Source organism: Leguminivora glycinivorella, chromosome 12 (genome assembly GCF_023078275.1).
Source record: "Leguminivora glycinivorella isolate SPB_JAAS2020 chromosome 12, LegGlyc_1.1, whole genome shotgun sequence".
NCBI lineage: Eukaryota > Metazoa > Arthropoda > Insecta > Lepidoptera > Tortricidae > Leguminivora > Leguminivora glycinivorella.
The window spans coordinates 9,346,872-9,372,379 of NC_062982.1; the positions used below are offsets into that span (position 1 = coordinate 9,346,872).

At 34.9% G+C, this 25,508-nt stretch overlaps 1 protein-coding gene across 3 annotated transcripts in view; it reads right to left on the reverse strand.

Annotated features, from left to right (window-relative positions):
* The window catches only part of LOC125231548 (protein phosphatase 1 regulatory subunit 16A), a 69,357-nt gene that overhangs the window by 3,706 nt on the left and 40,143 nt on the right, over nt 1-25,508 (reverse strand). For 2 of the 3 annotated variants that reach the window (XM_048137003.1, XM_048137005.1), the window contains 2 exons: nt 10,352-10,817; nt 9,209-9,440 (listed from right to left, as the gene is read on the reverse strand). In XM_048137003.1, coding sequence (XP_047992960.1) covers nt 9,209-9,440; nt 10,352-10,817 — 698 coding nt within the window. The remainder of the gene's footprint in view (nt 1-9,208; nt 9,441-10,351; nt 10,818-25,508) is intronic. The other variant, XM_048137004.1, reaches the window with a different exon arrangement.

A 25,508-nucleotide genomic window follows, 5' to 3' on the forward strand; every position in this document is an offset into this window, starting at 1 on the left:
GAATTTTGATATAATTTGAGACAATGAAAACAATATAATGATAAGAACTAACCAAGATTACAAGCAAAATAGCAGAAAATTTATTGCCAGCGAGGTTTATGAACATTATGGTAAAATAAGTACTTACTTGTGAAATTTTACGTCGGATTTCGGTTTCCATTTACTTCCACAATGGTTCACTATGCAATACATAGCGCAGAACTTAAGTAAATCGTCGAAAAACGTTTATTTCGCAAAATAAATATCTGAATCGGTGAATGACTTTTGACAATTCTGACATATCGATACCTCTGGGTTCAATTGGCGTAAAGGACATTTCGGCGAAAATGAGTTATATATACAGTTTTGTTCAGAATTTCAAGCGCTATCGATCTGTGTAGTTAAAATTTCGATATCTCTTAAAAAGTTGCCTTTACGACCAAGATTTTCTACTATGGACTCGCAAAAATAGCTTTTCTGAAGGGGCGTAAATATCAAGTCATTCATTATAAATTATTATTTATGTCGTAAAGGAAATCTACAAATAAAAATATAGTCGTAAGTCACCTTGATATATATTGTTGCCCTTTAAGCCCTTACTTTTTAAGGATCACTTTCTATAGTAGCGTGGTAAAGTTGGGCGTAAAGGACAAGTTTTTTTGTTCTTCGTCCTTTACGACCAGCACTAAAAATATTTTATCCGCAACTGTAATCGATATCATTGGGTTCAATTGTCGTAAAGGACATATAATGAAAGTTTCCAAGAGAAAGATAAACCCACTTTTTTGTTTCTTTGACCTATATTTGTGACGTGTATAAGAAAAATATGCAGATTACGAGTATCTTTAACCTAGTGTAACAACCGTAGTGATAAACTAAACGATTTAGAAGATAGATGGTTGTAAAGGACACGTCAAAAGTTATTAACGTCCTTTACACCCATGATTTGATAGGGTCGTAAATGACGGGCTTAGATGATTTTTATACAAAACCGGGGCGTAATTGTAACCGAAATGGTACAAATGTTGTGCTAAGTTTACAATTAAAAACTGGAAAAATGTGTCAAAACGTACTTAATATGGCATAGAATAGACATTAGTTTAATGCAGTGTATTATTTATCTAAGCTATCTTAGAAACAAAAAAGAACAAGACTATTTTATATCCAGTTTTGTAATAAAGAAACAATATTTGCTTAAAAACGATCTACTAATACTTTGGCAACAAGCTCAAAGTTATTTTTTTAGTATTCGCCGCTGTTGAATAGTCAGTAGGTTACGCATTCAGCCTTTAATTCTAGCAGGGAAACGCTTTCGTAGTATTATTATACTGCGACGAGATGTAGGTAATTAAAAAAAAACACTATGGTAATCAGGGTACGTACACTACGTACCCACAACGTATGCACAAACGCTCACGATAATATCTAAGTATTTCGTAGCTATATATCTTTATCGCTCTTGCGTATTGCACCAGACTGCATTTTTGTCGGCGTCTGGCGTCGACGATTGCCATTCAGCTACGCCGCCAGTAAACTTTAACAGTAGACTATACTAACATTTAGTGCGACAATAACAGGTGCGTTTCGCTAGCGAATGATAGTTAGCGTTTGGTGACTTGGATATGTACCCACATGTACTTAAAGCATTGACTATAATATTTCTAGGATTGAACTCATAATTAAGATTATTCTTATTTAACAGGTTAAAGACTAAATAACAATCTTCTGTTTTAAAATTATCAAAAATATGAATCAACATAGTAGGTAGTCTTGACTACAGTTACTATTATTTATTAGTTGGTCACAGTTTGTATACGCGTCCTAACTTGCGTTTATAAATTGGTACTTAACTCTTAGTTATTCTTAGAACTTCTTTCTACTTTAGACTTAAAATTACTGTCGTATTAATATAGTCTACTGTTCACAGTTTCTGATTAAAGTTTACGTGATTACCATTAGTGTTTTTATATTTACTTAAACTACGAAAGCGTTTCCCTGCTAGAATTAAATACTGAATGCGTAACTTATTGAGAGTTGAGACAGCGGCGAGTACTAAAATAATTTAATAACTTTCCAAAATACTAGATAGTTTTTAAGCAAATGTTGTTTCTTTATTGCAAAACTGGGTATAAAATAGTCTTGTTCTTTGTCTTTGCTAAATATTTAGATAAATATACACTGTAACACTACTGTGGCTATTTTATGGCATATTAACTACGTTTTGATACATTTTTCAAGTTTTTCAATTGTAAATTAAGCTAAAAACAGTTGCCATTTGTACCATTCCGGTTACATTTACGCCCCGAATTTGTATAAAAATCATCTAAGACCGTCATTTACGACCCTATCAACTCTAATTGTTCAAAAAAATCATGGGTGTAAAGGACGTTCATAGCATTTTGACATGTCCTTTACAACCATCTAACTTCTAAACCGTTTAGTTTATCACTACAGGTGCTACACTAGGTTAAGGATACTAAAAATCTACATATTTTTCTATATACGTCACAAATATAGATCAAAAAACAAAAAAGATATAAACATTTTTCTAAAAAAAAAGTTGTTTTTTGCTTCTCCTGAAAACCTGCATTTTGTCCTTTACGCCAATTGAACCCAAAGGTATCGATATCGGGCATATTTTTTTATTATTAGTGTTCCCATAGTACGCAGGAGGTAAATACCGGAGAAATAAGGTTTTTGATTGAGTTTTTTTTCGTATAATACAAAGAAAAGTAAGTCAATTTGATTGAAGAATGTTTTATACGTTTTTTTTAGTAACTAATCTGGCAATACATCACAGTGTCGGAAAGAGATAGAACATAGGAGTAAAGGTGAATGAACCTGGCTTCAACTCATTGGTCGGCACGCAATATCCATGGTATATAAGATTCTTGTGCGCTGCTTGTGCATTTGTTTAAATTGACGTTGCAGGTTTACGTAATTTGAACATCAATAAAGGAGCCAGCACAGTTTTTACCACGTGATTCACGTATATCACTTGTTCATTTTAATCATAAATAAAAAATAAGGTAAACTTTCAAGGAGCTGAATCAATAATACACATGTTTGGTTTAAACAATTGGTTTATTTTTTACATTATAACAAAAAAGTAGAATTCTTCATACTTATGTTTAAATATTATCAGTTTTAATCAAAGTAAGAGTAACACACCTCTATTTTGCATTTTTGCCATTTTGAACGTGCATTTTTACGTTATAAATTAAGGGCATGTAAGTTATTTTTTTGTACCAAATTTAACTTTTATCTATTTAAACATAAGATTTGATATAATCATGATAGAATAAATCGTATCAGCTGCATTTTGAACACCCATAATAATCAAATGGATGCCCGCACCAAAATAATAATCAAATTTATAAATAAGCACTTGCAGTTCTTTTGAAGACTGGATAGAACGTCTAACACGATTGCAGACATGTCAATCAAATTAATTGTATTTTTTATTTATTTAAGAATCATTGTACCTATATATAATAATTTTTACAACATCCAATCTATAATTACATAATCAATATTTTTTATAAAACTATTTATAAACTTTTTATGGAAGTTTTTTTATCAGTGTTATGACTAAAAAGCTCAATTTGTGTTGGTAAGTCATATAATTTCTACTAATGTGATACTAAGAGTTATATGGATAGTTGCAGGTTTTCTACACGAGGTCTATTGTGGCATATATTTTGAACAGGGCAAGATACTAGAGGGCAAGATCTAATAGGAATCACTGAACAACACTGAGATACCATAAACATGTCTACCGATATGTATTACTAGCACTACCAAGTATAAATAGAAAAGATTTAGCAAAAAGTTTGTAAAATGAGCAATAGAAATAACTCCTATAAGGTCTGCGTCAAAAAACACTAAATACCATTCGAAATGTGATGTCTATCTTTACAAAAAACAGGCATCTAATGTAAAAGAACACTTATTTGACACAAGAGTTGTGACGTCATTACTCAATAAAGGTTTAGCAGTACTACTTATAATAAAGGTATATAAATATAATGTTCCGAACTTTTATATTAAATATACCTAAGAAAGTTTGCAGAAATACTAGGATAAACTTTGATAAATTAAGTACGCATCTAATAGTATATAAAGGTTTACAGACAACGTTATCACCGTTTAAGGCAAGACCGACTGGAGGCACTGGTATCAACGGTCTCGTAATCAGAATATACAAATATATTTATAATGTATAACACAAATTTAGACCTTATCAGTGGGTTATAATTATACTAGTGTAGTATAATTCATCACCTTGATCTCAGAATAGCACGATGATTGCAACTTTAGGCCGGCACTACACTCGATAAGTTTTACGTACGAGTACTTTTAATTATTATTTTGTTCTGTTTAATTGTTGTTTATTTATTTACGTAAGTAAATTATACAAGTCTAGAGCCAGCCTAAGTGTATTGTAGATCTTTCTCTATTGGTTTATAATTTTTCAGTGTTTATTTTTAGAAAAACCAGCTTCGTAACCGTACTTTTATCACAACCAACACTTTCTCATTTATTTTCCATTACACAGATTTGTAAATATTATTCCGCTGAGTTACAATTTCAAACATTTGTAAATTGTTCAACTTATTTTTATACTTTTATCTGGTTTTAATGTTTTTATAAAATAGCAATATCACAAAAAAACGCAGTGTGTGCTGGTAAATATGTAAAATGCATTCATAAAATAATACTGTTATGAAGAAAAACAACCGAAAAGTAAATTGTGCTTAAATATACGTCTCTCTATAAGGCCATTGTGTATTGCTTAGACAAGTTTGGATGATTTTTATATTTAGGTATATTTTTGGGTTTATTACTTTGACATACATATATTTGGGGCTTTAATAAATTGATATAATGAGCCTACCATATTTTTACGTAATATTATTCTAAGTTAACACGTTCCGAAATAGTGTTAATAACAATAGTTTTCTAAGTACTTTTTAAGTACTGAGGAAAAAAACCTACATCGTTTACACTAGTGACTAAGATATGGACGAATGAATTACTACTGGATGGGACCTAATGAAACCCACGTGACATTAATATAAGAACATTATCATATAAACCTATTAAACTCACTTAATATTCACTTTAAGCGCGACATTACTAATACATTTTGGGAAATTGTCAGGACAATTCTATTCAGTCGTGTCACGCTTAATGTGACTATTTCGTGCTTTAAACTGTTTATATTTAAAACACCTACAAAGTTAAATAATACAAAATCTTTCTACTTTAAAAATTAAGCTGCCATAGAATCTATCAAGAATACCACAGACCATGAACACTGGATAATGTCGGGCGAAATAAACGTAAAATACATAAACTACAATAATCTAAATAAGTACTCGCAATAAGAGTTGTCCTTCAAAAAGTTAAAATGCAAATTGTAAGTTTTGATCGCGACTTAAACGAATAGGAAAATATTGGCACACATAGAGTATTTAGCATATAACGAACAAGAAAAAGGCACTCACTTACAATCCAGACGTTACGCACAACGTTGTCTTATTCACTGTATGGAGAACTATATAGTATGTATGTATCTTTAGTGCCGCTAAAGGTTTTTAGACATTGGTCTGCCTCTGATCATGATCTTCAAAGAACTATAAAAAGTTCTACAAATTACGCCTTTTACGCAGTGTATTACTAAAACGCGATTAGTTTGGGATTGAGATAGCTGTCACTTAAAACAAAACTGACTTATGCATGGTTTGTTATCGCTAATCCCATTCTCATCACGATAGAATATCTGTCAACGGGAGACCAAAGTCGTACAACCGGGGGTTTTGATATAGTTCCACTGGGGTCTTGTTCATACGTTGTCGTAACGTGTGGATGTAAAAACGCGCTGTGGCCCCCTCACTCTGTCAACAGTCAGCTGTTTAATCTCATTTGATGGGCGATTTTAAATATGTACTGTTACGTCTCAAGTAGAGATATGCTCGAAGTTTGACGATGTAATTAACAAATAATCTGACCGAGTTTCAATTTAATCACAGTTGAAATTTTGAGCTCTTATAATAATCATGGAGCTTATCAACCATAGCTCGGCGTCGGCGAAAGCGTTCCGCGATACCGTTCAAGACCGAGCAAAGTGGTGTGCTCTTGAGTTGGAGGCCAAAACTCATTTTGGGTTATCGCGCCTATAAGTAGTAGTAGTAGTAGTTATCAACCATAGATAGCCTGAAAAAGTGTCATATGTTTTATAGGAATGACACACGTGTGCCATTACTGTCGAAATAGTGGTTTTGTGCGAAGATGGAACGACTCATAACACTTGCCTCTCGTTGTCACTTGTATCTGGAAACAAATTCAGCTGCTTACACGTCGAGTATATCTCTACATGAATCTTGGTTTTCTACTTTGAACATGTTATAAATTAATTCTTAACAATTTATAAAAGTTAACAATCAGTCCTTAATAAAAACATGACCGTATGTAAATTGTTAACATAGTTTGCTCGTACGCCCAAACATTAAGTAATCAGTACCTACATAATAACATTAATAACTGTCTTAAATTAGAAAGTTAATATGAAAAGACATTTGGAATGTTTTTTAATTGCAATAATTACGATTTATTAGCATTTTGTTCCGTTTTACCAGTTATGTGACACATTATCATCTTATAATTATGATAATAGCAATGGAGTTTATTATTTGTCAAATGATGGACGAGATGTTTATTTCAATCATTTAGGTTATTTCTTTATACAATTCAAATTTTAACATAGACAGTTATCATTTTGCAAATCTTGTTAAATATTAAAATGGACCCTTAAGAATAAGGTAAAGAAGATAAAAGGAATACAATGACGAAATGTTGGCTAATTACATAATATATAATGTTTATATTATTATAATTTAGTTACTAGTACAGTATTGCAATTTATTATGTATTTTGCCTCCAATGTATGTACCTTATTCCAGATTGATATGAATCAAAATATACTTATATTATCTGTGTAGATTATGTATAAATACATCAATGGGTTTATTGCCAGCACTGGTCCACGTAACAAATACTTTTTGTACAAGAAGCGATCGAATCTCAAGAACAAAATAGTATATATCTTGTTTTAAATGCATATTCACAGTAATATGTTCCAATAGAGCTTCTGAAACATTTTAATTATTAATAAATTACTTATACATACCAAGCTACATAAATATCAATTTCTTACATGTTAAAAAATAATTTACTATTTATTTATGTCAATTTTACATATTCTGCTTTGATTACTTTTACAACTGAACCGGGAGGCACTTTATATTGCAATAAGGTTCTATATGGAATACGTAGTGTAAAATATGGACGCTAGGCACGAATAATTTCGTACATTCCCTCCCTCCATTTTTTGACTCTTTCGCAAACTTTCTTGATCGCACTATGAAATTTATTACACGCACATGATAGGGATAAGAGCAAGGGGTCAATGTCCGAATTTGTTCGTCCTCAGTGTTCTTCCTTTAGAATAGAATACTGATTGATACTTTCGTTAATAATGCAATGTTGTACAAAATACTCTTAAAAATATATAATACACTTCGTTTAATATATTTTAAGTACTCAATTTCCAATCACAATACTTTGTCTACACATATAATGATTTCAAATATAAGTTAATTAAATAAAGGAATGTTAACTAGGAAAATGGTAAGGCGAAGATGACGCTTTAAAATACGTACATCGGGTCTAAAAGATAACTTACGTATAGGAATCTGTAGTTACTTATCTCTATTTCTATACCCCAGATATTCAAATAACAGTTTCATATGATATGTCAAAGTTACAAATATGGGTAGCTTAAGCAAAGGAGTGTTTGTTGTCATATTTTATGAGTTTCTGAAAGTATGATTTAGATATTGACCTATGTATATTGTAGAATAGCACACAATGACGTTTGACTACATTGTAACCACTTATGGTAACTCGGCAAGATTCCCTGTCTCGGAAAGAGAATAAAAATCCTCTGTTCTTGTGTGACTATTACTCGTACCATTTTGCTTTTCTCTGATCTGGCAGGCAAGCATGGCTGCGCGATAAATGATAAAGCATCAGGCCGTTCCTATCGCACTATTTGTAATTGCCTGCCTGATGTAGTATTTTTTATCGAGACTCACTGAGAGGTTCTCCACGTCTGTGTACAGATAGCGTAACAAATATTTTTTTAACATGAAGTCATGATAATATCTGGGATGTAGAAAGAGTTGACTAAAATATTAGCAACCATCTTACCTCTAAGTACAATAACTGTTGAGCTCGTGCAACTATCACAATGATCTTAGCACATTGGCAAGCCGTAGCTGTGAGCTGCAATGGCAATTCCACTGGCATTATGGGCCCCGTTTTATAAAACTACACATCACTTATCTGGCAACATCGTTGACATAATTGGTCTCGTCTGTGGCACACCTCGGGCAATGGCGATCAAATATATGAAAGAGGCGCGTTCCTACGCACACAGTCTTAGCTCGTGTAAGTCGTTCGCGTTTTTGACATACCGCCCGTCAACCGTGCCTGTGAGGTAATCGAGAGCGGGTGGGCGGCACTTTCAGTGGGGAGCGGGAGTAGCCATACTATACAGTAGTGCTCTTTATTATAGTGTCTGTGGCAAGACCAGAATCGGGTGTCTTTCCTTGAACAGTTCTTTGCTTATTTCAATAACTTCAAGATCATCATTTAAATACACATAACAAACCACACATGAAAGGTATTATACAACCACTCCGTTTATTGTTGTAATTTGTAGGTTTATAAAATTGGGCCCTGATTTCAAATGGGAATGATAGGCGGCCTAGGATTCTTCGAAGTACTATATTTTACATAATTCAAAATATACACAACCCAAATGTTACTGGCTGTTTTGACAAAAAGTCACTTTATAGGTAGTTGGGTCAAAACCTTTGGTGAAAAAAAAAACATGTTCAAGGTATTTCTTAAGACTTGCTGAGCATTAAAGTCCAAAACTTGTGTAAGACAATGTTTTAAGTCCAATAAATATGTCCCAATGATCTCTTGATACCCCAACTATCATTGTTCCACTTTGCAACTTAAGTGTCATTTTGTAAAAACACCCAATCAACACAGTACTCGAAGCCCCAATTTGATCGACGATTAAGTTCCCAAATAACTGGAATGATCAGTCAGACTTTCACACCGTTTCACATAAGTCTACATAATGATACAGCACCTGCGCGATCTCGTGTCGCCGACTACTTCGCTCGTGTGCCCCGAGAACCGCGGTACGGTGCCCGCACTTGGGGACAGGGTGAGTGGGTTCAGTTGGACCGGCATGGCCTCCTGGCCAACGCCCTCGGGGAGTGATGTTATACTGTGGTTGTTCGTTGACTGTAGACTGTTTTCTACTGGGCTGCCGTTTGTTCTTATTTGTGATCGCTGCTTCTTTAAGTCCGCGAGGGTGCCTGAAATTGTAATACTATGATTAAAGATTGTAAGGAGAAAATGTTTGGGGGCACTAGGCTTCAAAACGTGTTAAGAGCAAATTCTGACTTTACTGTTTTGTAAATTGTTAGTATTTATGATAGCAAGCAATACTGTGTTTTGTGACTGTAACTAGCATAAACTAAAGTTTAAAAATTACTTATTAATGATTTTAAATATGGGAAATCCTGTAACTGGGTGGTTCAATTTCGTTTTATCATGCGCAGTCTACCAATGACTTCATTCAAATATTTTACAGCTCAGCATGTTCTAACAAACTGTAATACTGTTTTCATTTGGCAGACATAACATAATAAAAAAAATGATCCACCAAAATACATTTTCATTGGAAACGGGTAAACGAATAATAAATACAATGAATAAAAATACATAAAACAAATCGACATGCAATTGATAGAAGTAACTATTATATTACAACTAAATACATAACTATAACAGTACAAGTGGACACAAGAAGACTAGTCTTTAAAGTTAAGGCTCGGCCGAATTTTAAACAATCCACTAGGGCGGCTAAAATCGGCGTAAACGGTTGATCGTTCAATAAGTTCTCTTGAGATCCAGGTTATGCAAATCGAAAATGCCACACAAACCCAAAGTTTTTATGTTATTAAAACTCGACCAAGACATAACTCGCATCATAAGGAAAGAATAACGAACACGGCATGCAAGTCATGCAACTACAAGGAGACGCTTGCCTCAGATATGCATCCTCGAGCCGGACCCGGGGACCGCAGGCCCCTTCCATACATGTATTTATAAACCATCACTGTGCAAAAACTGTTAGATAAACTTCGTATATAAATTGTTAAAAACCGGTGCTATATATAAATATGTGTTGTTACGAGGGTAACGTAAGGATGCATATAATTACCTGCGTTAATCATGACGGTGACATGAACATTGATTTTACCATTATTGTCTGTGGTGTAGGTGGCAGCGCCCTCAGTGAGGGCGATTTGGTTGGGGCTCACTACTAGGTCTTTCCTACCGTCAATGGCGTCCTCGTTTTTGAGGGCATCGTTGTCTTGGCCTTCGGGGGCTTTTCTGATGCCGTTGGGTAGGGGTCTTTCGTAGTGGTTGGGTTCCTCTAAGACGGGTTGCGGGGCGTAGTGTGACGCGGCGTTGACGCCGAACAGGGGGTTGGTTATTTTGGGTGGCGTGAAGGTTTTGTCCTCGGTCTCTCGGTGCAGGTACTGGTGTTTGGGGGCGTAGTCCACGTTGCCAGAGTCGCCGCTCTGGTTGGACATGGTGGAGCCGGTGGAGAGCCGCTTGTGCGTGAGCTCGCCGGGAGGTATGTTTGCTGTGTTCTGGTCATTCTCAACGCCGTTCGATAAGCCCTGTAAACAACAAATAGCATTTTAGATATGGGATTTTTTAAACACCCCGTCAGTAGTAATATTTTATAAATCGTTATTGTAAATTTAAGAAATAGACCGGTGATAATAATAATAACCATTTCAAATAACGTTCATATCATACATCGAAATATTTTCAATAGATTATAATTTAACTTATGTTAATTAGAAACGAACTGCAATGTCACAGTTTCGTTTTCTTTCAACCCCTTATTTGCCAAGAGTGGCACTGAAGCTTTAGTAGTTTCATGTGTTCTGCCTACCCCTTTATGGGATACAGGCGTGATTGTATGTATGTATGTGTAATTAGAAACGTTCATACCAATAAAGATGCATCTTTCTATAAGTAATAGTGAACTTGAGACATGTAAAGTGACCTATTGTCATTACTCTTCAGTGGTGTATAATCAATTAATCATCTACATAGACTATGACATTTTACCAAAGTACTTAATGTTATAATAATGTATTTGCTTGCATCATTATAACACACAGCATTTTAGTTGAATTCTACGTCGGGTGTCTGTAAATCTACCTAATGATTATCTATGTAATTTTTACCGTAAAGACCTAAATAATAATACACAATTCGTAAATAAAGTGAGCAAATTATCGACTATAGTTATCATAACCGATAACCATCCAAGCACAAAAGATTTCGAATAGTACGCATTTAGTCAGCCAATAGTACAATTAAACTCGCTCTTGCGTTGAGGATGCTCAAATAATGCCAATTATCTTCGTAAGTGCAAGTAACTATCTTAATCACGCGGTTAGAATAACTCTCTCTTAATAACAGAACTTCAAAAATACATCGTGCATAGTCTTATATATATTAAATAATCTTCAAACGATGCTTATGATACGCCAGGCATCACAACGATTATAAAATTTAGGGCCAGTTGCATCAAACACAATTGACAAACACATCATCGTCACGCAACAGACGTCTATGGAACTTCCCATACTTACAATACAATTTTACGAACGCTTTAACGGTGACCAAAGAGGATCGAGTATTATAGAGCTACTGTCGAAGTAAAATGTGTAATCACAGTGAATAGACTGTCATCTCTTGACACAGGCTTAAAACTTTTGAACCTCAGTTTTGACAATTTGGCCCATATTCTTAGCTTGTCATCATCCTCCTTGCGTTATCCCGGCATTTGCCACGGCTCATGGGAGCCTGGGTTCCGCTTTGACAACTAATTCCAAGATTTGGCGTAGGCACTAGTTTTTACGAAAGCGACTGCCATCTTCCAACCCGAAGGGTAAACTAGACCACGTTGGAATTAGTCCGGTTTCCTAACGATGTTTTTCTTCACCTTCTGTTCTTAGCTTGTATGTTTTAAAATATCAAATATTAATATTCGTCATTTAGCTGAGCGTACCCCAAAGGTGTAATGCCATCTAGGCCACCGTACCTTTTTCTGTATGGTACTGAGGTACGTTTTTTTTCTTAGACCTTATCTGTCTATACGGAGTTATATATGTCTTTGACGATGACAAACGGTATGATGCAACCGGCCCTTAGTGTTTTACCTAACATATTGTTATTGCGTTAATTTATGTCCTGCACTGGTACATAAATACATACCTCACCATTTCGTTCTAAATAACAGGCATTAGACAGATTGAATATAGTCCCTTTTGTTTAACGAAATTTTGCTACACGTTCTTTCGGTTTTAGCTGGGAAACGAACTTAGGAAGCGCTTAAGAGGCATTTACAGAGGCATTTTTGTAGAAGCGAAGAAGGAAGTTTCTGGAGAAACGCACCGTTGAGGGCTGCCAACTAAGTGGTGGCGAAAATACCATAAGAGATTAAGTAGTTGTCATACTATAGTTGGTGGAAACTGTCAACATACTGATAGCACATTGCCAAAGTATAATAAAGAGTACTATCATACAGTATGGCCACTCCCGCTCCCCGCTGAAAGTGCCGCCCCCTCTCGGTTACCTCACAGTTACCGCCTGTCAAAAACGCGAACAGTCGACCTGTCATATTTCACTCATACAAGCATAGCATAGTACACGTTCACCTATACGAGCTTAGATTGTGTGCTAGGAACGCGCCTCTTTCATAAGGTACAGCGGGGCAAATCTCGACTGGGGGGCAAATGTAACTGGTCCATTTTTTCCATGTTTTACAATGTTTGCATTATTAAATAGAGTGTCTCCCCCCCCCCCCCCCAAGTCAAGATTTGTCCCGCTGTACCTTATATTTGATAGTTTGATAGCCAGTATCCCAGGTGTGAAATTTCCAGTAATCTTAATATTACGCGTTTAGATTTCTTACTTATGTTTATGCGTAGTGTTATAATATGGTAACAAGATAAAATATTGTACTGTGGAAGAAATCCACAGATTATCATAATGAATTAAGCAAAAGCACTTAGCATTACGTTTACTGCAACAAAGTAGTCTGAACTAAACAAAATAGTAACTAATTTGATATAGTTACAGGGTAAATGTAACCCTTTACCAAGCAAAAGGCTTCCCAAATCACACCACATAAATAATTTTAATTACATTCAGTAAGATAATTTTCGATCTGTCAACCTGCACAAGGGACAAAAGTATTACGGCACTAAGAAAATTAGTGAGTATGAGTATGAATATGAATTAAAGTTTAGTTTTAATATCGACTCCATAGTTTTCTTTCATCTTACCATGCGAAAAATAATCCGAGGCCTGCTTATCATGTAGCATTATACAATGTAATAATATTCATATTTCGCCACTGAATTATGTATTTGTATGAATTACGTAAATACGTAACCATCTAAACAACGTCAGGTCCACTCGTGGTGTTGGTGTACGAATGAGAATAAGTTTTTCAGTACAGATGGTCGTTTTTTTACGCACTAGTTCGAGAAGTTGGTTCATTATATGCCAGGTCGAAACTTCGGAGGCTCACCTGTACTGAAAAACGTCGTACGATACACGTGCAAAAAGGAAATTCGTAACTCGTGTCGATTTAAAACACTCCCTTCGGTAGTGTTTTAATTTATCGCCACTCGTTTCGAACTTCCTTTTTTACGCACTTGTATCGTAATGTACTATTACGTGAGCCTTATAATAAAATATTTCAAAATAAGTTTTCAATCGATTTAAACATGATCATAAACATAGCATTACATTTTTTTCTGTCACGCTACAAGAACCTACATCAGTTATTTCAAGTTTTTTTTTTTACTCCATTCGAATGAAATAGCATGTCACTTTTCTACGTGTCCGTGAAAATACGGTTTCTGCCGTATTTTCACGCACATTCATTAAATTTATTGTTTTCTCTTTATAGTTAATGTTTGTGATCTTACTTTTACCTATAGTTTGCTTGTAAAACATTAATTGTACCATCATCATATTTTCATTCAGAATGAAGGAAAGAGATATTTATAGTACAGGTTTTTAGCCATTTTAAAAATCAGTAACAAGATTAAAGAAACTTTAAAACAAACATATGAAACACTCTAATTGTAAAAGACTTTAAAATCTTGAAATCTTAAATTTATCTTATCAGCTTCTTCATATAACTTTCAAAGCTACTTTCTATTAATTCCTTGAATATTTTCATCGGCTCGGTAAATCTCGTAGAAATTCAACCGACTGCATAAATACAGAAACTCTCAATGCACCTATTTAATATACATATTACAAGTAAGAGTAATAAAATTAGACTTAACGAATTCTAGACATAATTGAGACAATATTGATTATTATGCCATGCCTAAAGTGCTCATCTGCAATAAGGACGAATTTATGGCAGAATTTCAGATCAAATAAGACACTAGGTCCATTCATGAAGGTATTAATCATGGAAAGAAAAATAAATAAGTAAATAAACATACTCGATAACGAAGTCCCAGGACCTGCGGCTCCTTCCGCATCCGCCGCAGATTGTCGTTTGTCAAAAACATAATATCCAATGACATGCTGTAGCAAACACTAAAAACACCCGCGAAAAAATCCTTTGCGAAAACAAATCGCTAACACTTTATGTGGCCATAAAGTAAGAGTTGAAGTGCGAAGAACTTTTGAAGTATATCGAAATGCATTATCGAGAGGAGGTATAATGTTTTAGTTATGTGCGCGCGCGGCGCGTACTGAGCGGCCGGCGCCGGCGGGGAAATCGCAGGAAAACTTGGTCCGAGGCAGTCAGTCAAATCAGCGGAACGGGATGCCACTCGCTGAATGTTGTAAAACACGTAAACAAACACCGAGCTCTATTTGCATAGTTGTGGGTGATTATAGACTAAATTAAAATATCTCGCTGATTGTGAATGTGAAGGGTGTTTCGATAAGGTACAGCGGGGCAAATCTCGACTGGGGGGCCAATTGTAACTAGTTAATTTTTTCCATTATTACACTATGATGTTGAAATCTACATGTATCCACTGAATACGCCTACCATATATAACCGGTGGACACTTTAACATTAAACATCTGTTAAACCACTCTGTTAAACATTGTAAAACATGAAAAAAAAAACGGATCAGTTACATTTCTCCCCCGTTGAGATTTGCCCCGCTGTACCTTATTTCAATGTTTTGGCTGAAATTTAGATTATATCCTGGATTTGGGTGTGTTATCCTACCTTGCTTTCGCTGTAATTTTAACGAAGAATTTCGTTGCATAGTTGCAGGCAATTTGAGGTATGCGGGCTGATAGGTATTCGAAGTTATGAAACCAAGCCAAAGTAGAATGATCGGCACTCAAATCGTAATTAGAACTTGATACTAGCCCAACGAAGACAACAAAGTAAGTAATCAACTAATCATAGATACACAGAATCATGGCCGATGTTTAGCCTTTCCCTGCTATCCCTTCACAGAAAAAAGGTACGCAAGAGGCCTGCCATATTTTAATATTTCGGAGAAGAAGTAAATGTATGCAAAAATATTCAAATCATTCATCACAAAATGGCCACTCAATTTTCTTCTAATACAACTTCAAGGTTACACTTTACAGGCGTTAATCATTTTGACCTAAATTGGTAACAAATAAACGTATTGTTACAATATTACGAGTCCTAATGAATGCTGCAACGCCATTACGAAGAGAGCGCAAATGAAGTACACAAATAGACGAGATTCTTCAGCAGATGGAAAACAAAAAGCAGTCAGGACGATGCTACATAACCTAAGTAAGTATATGATTGTGTAAATGGTAACTAAGAATATCTATAAATATTTTTATAAATGATTCCTAATAAAAATGATGCCAAAATACGTCTTTCTTTTGCGTTTGTCAAAATCGAGTACATGATTGAAGCGATATTCCAATGTCTTGGATATTACTCGTACCTATGATAAAAATTTCCTGGGACACTTTCGGAAAACTTTCTCATAATACGAAAAATAAAAGTCGCAGTTAATCTAAATTAAAATCTGCAATCTTCTATCTAGATATATAATAATTAATAAAGAAAATTAAGTAAGTACAGCAAGAATAGTTATTTGTTATACAAGGGGGCAAAGTTGTATTTTAACGCCGAGTGTGGAATTGAAAAACGAGCAAGTGAAAGGATTCTATAGTTGAACCACGAGCGAAGCGAGTGGTTCGAGAATAGAATCCTGAACTTGCGAGATTTTTAACACACGAGAAGTAAAATACATTTGCACCCGAGTGTAACACAAAACTTTTCCCCTCACTATAGCGAGGAAACTACAGCGCAAAAAATGCGTTTATCACTGCTTCCAGTAGTTTCACAGGTGGTAAATCATCTTTATTACTAGATTCACCGACTTTTGTCAATTTTAAAGCAGTAAATTTGATTTTATTCAAGGTCAAATTACTTTACCCACTAGTGGATAAAATGCGTTATTACCCGCTGGTTTTAAAGGACAAAACACGTGTTTCCGAGCTAGTGAGGGAAAAAGATTTTTTATGCACCCGAAAAATTACCAGTGCCCTGTGTCCCTTAAGTGACATTTATTTTAATTCATAGTTTAGGAAAAAGTGTGTCGACGTGTATATATTACTACTTACTACCTAGGTTACTAGATAAGTTTTGCAATACACAAATATGACACAAGGAAGTGGCCAAGCACTATTTTTTTTTTAAACTATAGTTCCATAGACAATGTTTGGCGGGAAAACATTTTCGTTTTTTTTTAAATTTCTTAAGAAAAAAAAGTTTGAAGTTTAATCATGTCGGCGTGGTCTAGAGACGACATAAGAATTGTAATTCGCTACAACTTTGAGAGGGGCTTGTCGTTAGATGACTGTCTTAAGGAAATGCAAACTGTTTTTAAAGAAAACTGCCCTCATCGTACGACTGTTTATCGTTGGTTTTGTGAATTTAAACGCGGGAATTTTGAGGTTTCTGATGCACCAAGATCAGGACGGCCTAGTGACGTGTGTTCTTCAGATAACGTATCCAAAGTAGAAGAAATGCTGCGAGTTGACCGTCGAATGACCTATAGGCAAATAGAAGAATCCCTGGGCATTAGTGCACCAAGTGTTCACAAAATTTTGCACGACATTCTCGGAGTAAGAAAAGTTTGCACTCTATGGGTACCTCACGACCTTACCGAGGAGCAAAGGGCCTGTCGAGTTAAATGGTGTAAGAAAATGTTAAAACAATATGAAAACGGGTCAAGTGCTTATGTAAACAGCATTATCACAGGAGATGAAACATGGCTGTATTATTATGACGTGCCATCAAAAAGTAAAAATAAAGTTTGGCTCTTTGAAAATGAACCTACGCCAACACAACCCCGTAAATCTAAATCTGTTAAGAAAAAGATGATAGCTGTATTTTTTACAAACCGTGGTATAGTGGATCGAGTTGTTCTAGAGAGTCAGCGTACGGTAACAGCTACCTGGTACACTACAGAATATTTACCTCGGGCGCTAAATAAACTTCAGGAAATCCGTCCCAACTCAAGACTCGGTACTTGGCATTTTCACCATGATAACGCACCGGCACATCGGGCGGCTCAAACAGTAAATTTTTTAAAGAATACCGGGATAAAAATGATTGAGCATTCGCCATACAGCCCCGATCTAGCACCATGCGATTTTGCATTATTCCCTGTTATCAAAGATAAGCTGAAAGGTAGAAAATTTACCAATGATGAGGAACTTTTAAGGGCCTGGGACAATGAGTGTGCTTTACTTCCAGAAAAAAAATGGAAAGATATTTTTGATGATTGGTTTTTACGCATGACTAAGTGTATTAATTGTGACGGAAAATACTTTGAACGATTGTAAAAAATAAAGTTGTTTTGCAAAATTTACCTAGTAACCTATGTACTAATGTTTCTACGGAAACAAATATGATGTATTCTTTAGATTAAAGTTGCTATACCAGACGTAACGATTCGTTTTCTTGCAACATTAAGACATATGCGACTATCTAAAGATTTGATATTTTAGGTATCGTAAAGATGGATAAGTATTATATATATTTATTATTTAACAGCGTACTGGCCTATAATTGACTACAAAAAAGGCTATAACTAAACAAGTCACCAACATAGCTCAGAAAATGTAACTAACGTATCTTATCGGTGAAGTTATGTTTATTGGAAAACAGAGAAAGTATCGCCAGCTATAATGAGCATACCGATGAAATGTCGAGCATTCCCCACACGAATTAACCTACCGCAATGCGAATACTATGTATCGGTACAGTCGGCGATATAACACATATAATGATAACATTCATAATATGACATGCGAAGTATAGTAACTTTGTCGCCTGAAAGCATGGGCCAGTATGCGTCAAATCTGGTAGTTCTGCTTTTTTGCAGACTTGTTTATGATGGCTTAATGAATAATCCAAGTTTATGATTGAATATATTAGAAGTAACATTGAACTATTTCCAATAAAGACATTTAAAAGTTCACGTATCACACAAAAACATCAAAACATCTTACACTCAGCATGTTGTCGACTCGCGAAATCGAATAAAACGGTTCTCATTGCGGGACCAGGTATCTAATAAACTACCCGACAACATAAAAAATATTAAAAATGAAGCCACATTCTATAGTAAATTAAAGAAATGGCTGACTATTAATGCTTTTTATGACATCTCAGAATATTATAATAATAATGCAATTTAATGTTCAATACGATCACATACTATTATTATTATTTTTTGTAATTATTGTTCAACATCTATTTCTTTTTAATTTAATTATTGAATTTATTTGAGAGTATTTTCTATTTTTAAAATGTAATATTGTATTGTACCCTAATTATGATAATTTAACTTTAACTTTGACATGTAAAATTGTTAATTTTATGAATAAATGAATATGAATATGAATATGACCTCGAGCGTCCAACGCGGATTTGACGCATACTACAGATGTATAAAGTTACTGGATTATATGTATATGGCTTAGTTATACGAGTATGAAAGTAAGGTTATCCTCATCATTTGGCGTTGGAGCTGGTACCATGGGTTCCTAGCGCACATTAGTTTATTTGGCAGAATCCAAGAAGAGTCTGGTGATCATGGTGACGTATATGTTGATCAAATAACTGATAAACTCCTGGGACAACGTATCATGACGATACTGCCAGATTTCTGAAGATTCTAGATTTAAGCTAGATAGTAAGTTGTAGTATATTTTCTCTATTTCAGTAATATTTTTAGAATTCCTCAGTAAAACGATAAAAGTTTATCATTGTTGTAGGTTTTTCTAGAGATCCGTAAAACATTAGAGCAACAAAGTTTATGATTAACGTTTCAAAATAATAACTTTACTTTCGGTAATAACTGTAATAAGCAAGTACGTAATGATTGCTGCTCATATACCGGCATTAACCTCATTAATTAGACTACTACGTATGTAGACAGAACTTTTACTATTTTTACCCTTGTTAAGCCGCTAAGAAAAATTAAAAAAACTTTTTTCAAACGAAAACATGACTAAGGCCTGATTTAGACGGCGTGCGAACTCGCATGCGATTTTAGTTACATTGCGGGCTGTTGAGGTTACATACAATTTTGCACAGCCATCAAATGTTTTTTTAGGTCTATATACGTGTCAATGTCCCTACATTGATAAGGATCTCCTAGTAGGTATAGGTATACAGTACCTGTTTCAGGAGATCTTGCTCATCCTATAGCTATTCTGGAATTTGGCATTGCTGGGGATCGAAATTTCGCTATTTAACAAACAACTACATTGTAGCACTGGTATTGCGCAAATGTGGCTATTCGTAGATCACACAAACACATTTCAATTTGGTAAACAAAACCTCACCAAATCAGTTACATTCAGAGAATCCGGAAAACTATTTTTGAAAAGTAACAAATGAATGCAAATCTAAAAAAAAATTAGTACGCAATTTTAAATTTCGAATTTTCCAATGAGATTTAAGGTCGGTTGCACCAGCGTCCCGTCTGTCACCGAATTTAGCGTTCGCTATTTTTAACCGACTTTTTTAAATATATAATGGGAATAAAATAATAATGGGAATTTCCATAGACTTCTGCTACGTGACGTTGATGTGTCTGTTAACTGTAGTTGATGTAACTGGCCCTAATAAATTGTTCGAAGGTTCACTACCATGATGGACTTATACTGTGGCTACGATCTCAGATCCGTTGGTCTACTGCTCTAGTAAGACGCTCAATTACAAGCAATAGCAGTTTTAAGTATGACAGAAAAAGTATTTCATCCAAGTAATAATTGTAGCCATTACAATAGCATGCACCATTTAATATATGATTGTGATGTTTACCCAGATCTCACGTGGTCGATCAAGCGAAAAACGATGGATGATAATCGATGGAAATATGTTAATGAGGATAGAATTTTATCTAGTTATAAATAATTAGTAAGAGTTTTGAATGATTCACGGTTAGTTTCGCACGTTTATATTGACTGGAGTATAGACCGTGAGACAGTGAGCTCGTAAAAATAAGAAAATGTATTTAATCACTATCCCGGTCAACATAAGTCTAGTAATTTTAAGGAATCTGAAAGAAAGAGACTTAAACGACAAAGCTGCCTGTTCTACGTTTAATCATGCATAATTTGCAGTGTCTCTTGTTGTTGCTACGCAATGAGAAATATTTGTATTGTATTGTATCGTTATCTCGTAAAAAATATATGAAGGTTAGATTTGTACCTAGTGTATGTTTGCGTTTTTTACTTAGATATCCTCCCCGGGTTCTTCAGTGTTTTTAATTTTATTTTCGTTTACAAAATCATTCACTTCCGACTTAAGGATATTAAATCTCACAACTTAATTATGTTCTAAAGATTTATGGATTTCCTCGTTGTTAACATCTTTAAACAAGCAGTAATAATTTGAATGTAAGATTTCGCACGCAACAGCGATCGTATCGAAATCGGCACCAATCGGCGTATTTCGACAGGCACGATTTAATCGCCTAGTATAAACCTAGGTAACGCAACGTCTAGGCTTAATAAAACATTTTGTACGTTGCACCATTGACCAGGTTTCCGGTTGTCGTATAATAAGATATAAATAAGTAAAATTCTTTGGTATTTCTGTGTACTCTTTAGTGTTTTCTCCACACAAAACCTAGAACGCACAATATCACAATTTCGTTTTCTTTCAACCTACCTCCTTTGGGAATACAGGCATGAATTTATGTATGTACAATCTAGAACTTACTATGTCAATATTTGTTTCTATTTTTATTTACATACACTATACATCCATACTAATATTATAAATGGGAAAGTGTGTGTGTCTGTGTCCATCTTTCACTGACAAACGGAGCGACGAATTGACGTAATTTTTTAAGTGGAGATAGTAAAAGGGATGGAGAGTGACATAGGCTACCTTTTTAACCGTCGCCTCATATCTCAAGAAGGACGGTTATCAAGTCGTCTGTATGTTTTTTTTTTTTTTTTTTTATGTTTGTTCCTCGATATCTCCGTCGTTACTGGACCGATTTTGAATTTTTTTTTGATTGAATGTATATGCATACAGATTGGTCCCATTTTTCTCAGAACCCAGTTCTGATGATGGGATCCTGGAGAAATCGAGGGAACTCCTCAAATCTGAAAGGCATACATATGGTTATTTTTGTGTTTTTAAAGGAACAGCATGCATTTAGGTACGGAACAGTGACATTTGGTGCAGTGGAACTGCTGATGATGGCCAGAACGGAACTCTTCAAATCTGAACGGCACGCTTATAGTGACTTTGGTATTTTTATACGAACAGCATGCACTTTCGTCCAGAACAGTGACATTTGGTGCAGTGGAATTTCTGATGATGGTCAGAACCGAACTCCTCAAATCTGAACGGCACGCTTATAGTGACTTTGGTATTTTTATAAGAACAGCATGCACTTTCATCCAGAACAGTGACATTTGGTGCAGTGGAACTGCTGATGATGGCCAGAACCAAACTCCTCAAATCTGAACGGCACGCTTATAGTGACTTTGCCATTTTTATAAGAACAGCATGCACTTTCGTCCAGAACAGTGACATTTGGTGCAGTGGAATTTCTGATGATGGTCAGAACCGAACTCCTCAAATCTGAACGGCACGCTTATAGTGACTGTGGTATTTTTATAAGAACAGCATGCACTTTCGTCCAGAACAGTGACATTTGGTGCAGTGGAACTGCTGATGATGGCCAGAACCAAACTCCTCAAACCTGAACGGCACACTCATAGTGACTTTGGTATTTTTGTAAGAAAAGCATGCATTTAAGTTCAGAACAGTGACATTTATTTAGTTATGTTTGTTAAGCATAAGTTTTGAAGTCAAAGTTTGTCAAGCTTCGATTTCTTATAATATAATAGGATTCATGAGGAATTGAGGAAACTCCTCAAACCTTAACGTTATACGTATATTCATTTGTGTTGCCATCTAATAATTAAAGCATTAAAAGCAGTTTAAAAAAATACTTACACATTTCTACATAATCCAACATTCGCAAGTAGCTTTCACCAGAACCCGAAAGGCGACGGTTTTTTTTGTTCTGTTGTTCTGATGTCTCTTTCGTTTGTTCGCGTTAGCGAGTGAAGCCGCGGGAAAAAGCTAGTAGGTATATAAATAATAGTTTGCTCTCGTCCGTCTCACTAAAACTAAAAAAATAAAGTCTCACTCGTAGCTACAAGGTATAGCATGAATTGCTGACCATGTAACCAAATGGCGTAGAATGAAACTAATTGTTATTAAGTATGCTGTCATTATGCTAATCAAATTAATTGTCGGTTCGCACCGCACCGAAACTTGATGTAGTGTGTAAATGGTATGTCAACGCCTTTTCTAATAATGCAACGCATTAAACAGCAATTCCCGTCAACTTTGTACAAAAATTAAGGGAAAAGTTAAATTTGTTTTTATTAATTCCTATTTTGTTACCAAGATTTTGTTGATTAATTGAGATTTTATTAAGTTTTATTTCGTCATTAAGGTTCTCTAGTATCTATATTTTCTTAATTATAACAATTATCCTGTATATATCTTACGAAAGTCGAATTATATTACTAAATGTTGGTAACAAAATAGGATCAATTAAAATTTGCTGACGTGGCATTGTACAAAGTTGACGGGAATTGCTGTAAAACACCGCGTATAATAAGGGCATTTTCAGAATTTGGGTCCCCCCAATTAGCAAAAGTTGTTAACAAAAATTAACTCGCTGTCAGTTTTGTGACGACAATTAAGCATAAAATCTGTCTAAAAATTTACTTATTTCACATTCTGAATAGCTTAAAGTTTATGTAATTAACACAAAAACAACATTGTAATTGAAATTTTAGTGCTTAATTATTGTCACAAAACTGACAGTGAGTTAATTTTTGTTAACATCTTACGCTAATTGGGGGGTCCCAAATTCTGAAAATGCCCATAAAATACCATACTTCATACTTTTTTGCGTATTTTAACAATCATTACAGTCTTGCAAAACTACAATGGTGTAAATCCGTCCGATAGCAAATGCATAGCCGGCAGCCCGTGCCAATTAGTGGCCAGTCACGGACAGGTGACCAAAGAATTTGAACACCGTAGTACATACGCAGACTATAGCGTGAATGTTCTAATTTCATTTCATGGTTTTTCTTTTATACCGGGTAGTCGTAAATTTGATGAGAAATTTAGGTTAAGAGCGTAATTATTGCGCGCGTTACATCTGCACGATCGCCGGATGCTCGCGAAAGGGGCTGGTCAACGTGGACGCACAGTTTTACGGACGCCGTTACTTGCATAGTCATATAACCTAACCACAAAATTAAAATTTTGAAAAAAAAAACTCCGACATAGTGGACCGCTTTTTATGAAACGTCGCTGTTACAACGTGTTCTTACACTCCCGACTAATTCAGATTTCAAACAAAAAAGAACTAAATCTAAATCGGTTCATCCGTTCGGAAGCTACGATGCCACTGACAGACATAAAACAAACAAACAGACACCCCGTCGTTTTTGCGTCGGGGGTTAAAAAATAACCTATTTCAACAATCAACATATCTGGGTTGACCTAAAGTGTAAATTTCAAAAAGTTAACGATGCTGATATTACGAAACTTATTAGCCCGACCATCGGGCATCTGGACTCTTTGACTGGTCAACAATGCGACCGTAATTATAAATGAAACATGCGCCATATTGAGTAACAGTACTAACAGTATTACTAACGTATGCATTATGGAATAACACCCCTGGAGTCTTTTTTATTCAGTTTTCTTTTATGTGAAGTATTTCTCAGTAGTTTTAATTTGTTCCACATTAGAGTACAATACAATACAATACTCTTTATTGCACACCTTGATAAAATACAACAATACAAAACAAGGAAGAAACACGAACAAAGGTAAACAACAGGCGGTCTTATCGCTAAAGAGCGATTTCTTCCAGACAACCTTAAGGTAGCGGAAATTGATAAATTTATATAATGTCAGTAGGTGTCAGCAAATTCGAAGAAATAAACTTATCGCACAATATAGGCAAAAAAAAAAAAATATTATACATAAACATACATATATAAAGATAAATAACTAAAGTACTAGAGTACCTAATGATTAAACTTCATATTTTCTAAAATATATTTTTCTACTCGTAGACTTTAATCTGTCAATTAGGACACCACAGACTAAACTATAAGTGCTGACTTTTCAGTGTTAGATAGTGTTTGACACTTAGGGCCGGTTGCACCAAACCGTCTGTCACCGTTAAAGCGTTCGTTAAATTTTATTGTATGGGAAGTTCCATAGACGACTGCTGCGTGACGATGATGTGTCTGTCAAATGTGGTTGATGCAACTGGCCCTTAGTCAACTATAATATTTCATTACAGTTCACTTTTGGTTAACTGTAATAATTTCAAAAATAGAACTTCATACAAGTTCTATACTAATTTGCGATACCTGGCAAATTTTTGTGCATCTGAAACACATTTTTTTTATCTATCGCGTTACTGACCAATCAGAGACGGTTATTACAAACAATTGGTTGCTAGGTAATTCGATGTTGATACAACGGTGAACGACGCTATTAACATTAATTTTAACTTGAATGATGATGTTTTTCGTCCATTGATGATGAAGATGATGACTCATAGAAAAAGTATTGTATACAATAGTGATATAATTAAGCTTTTCACTCTCGTACCGTACTATTAGGCCACTCAGCAAGCTTCGTGGTCTAAAGTTAAACATGGTACTCGGCAGAAAAGCTTTGTATAATATCACGATTGTATAAAATACTAAATATT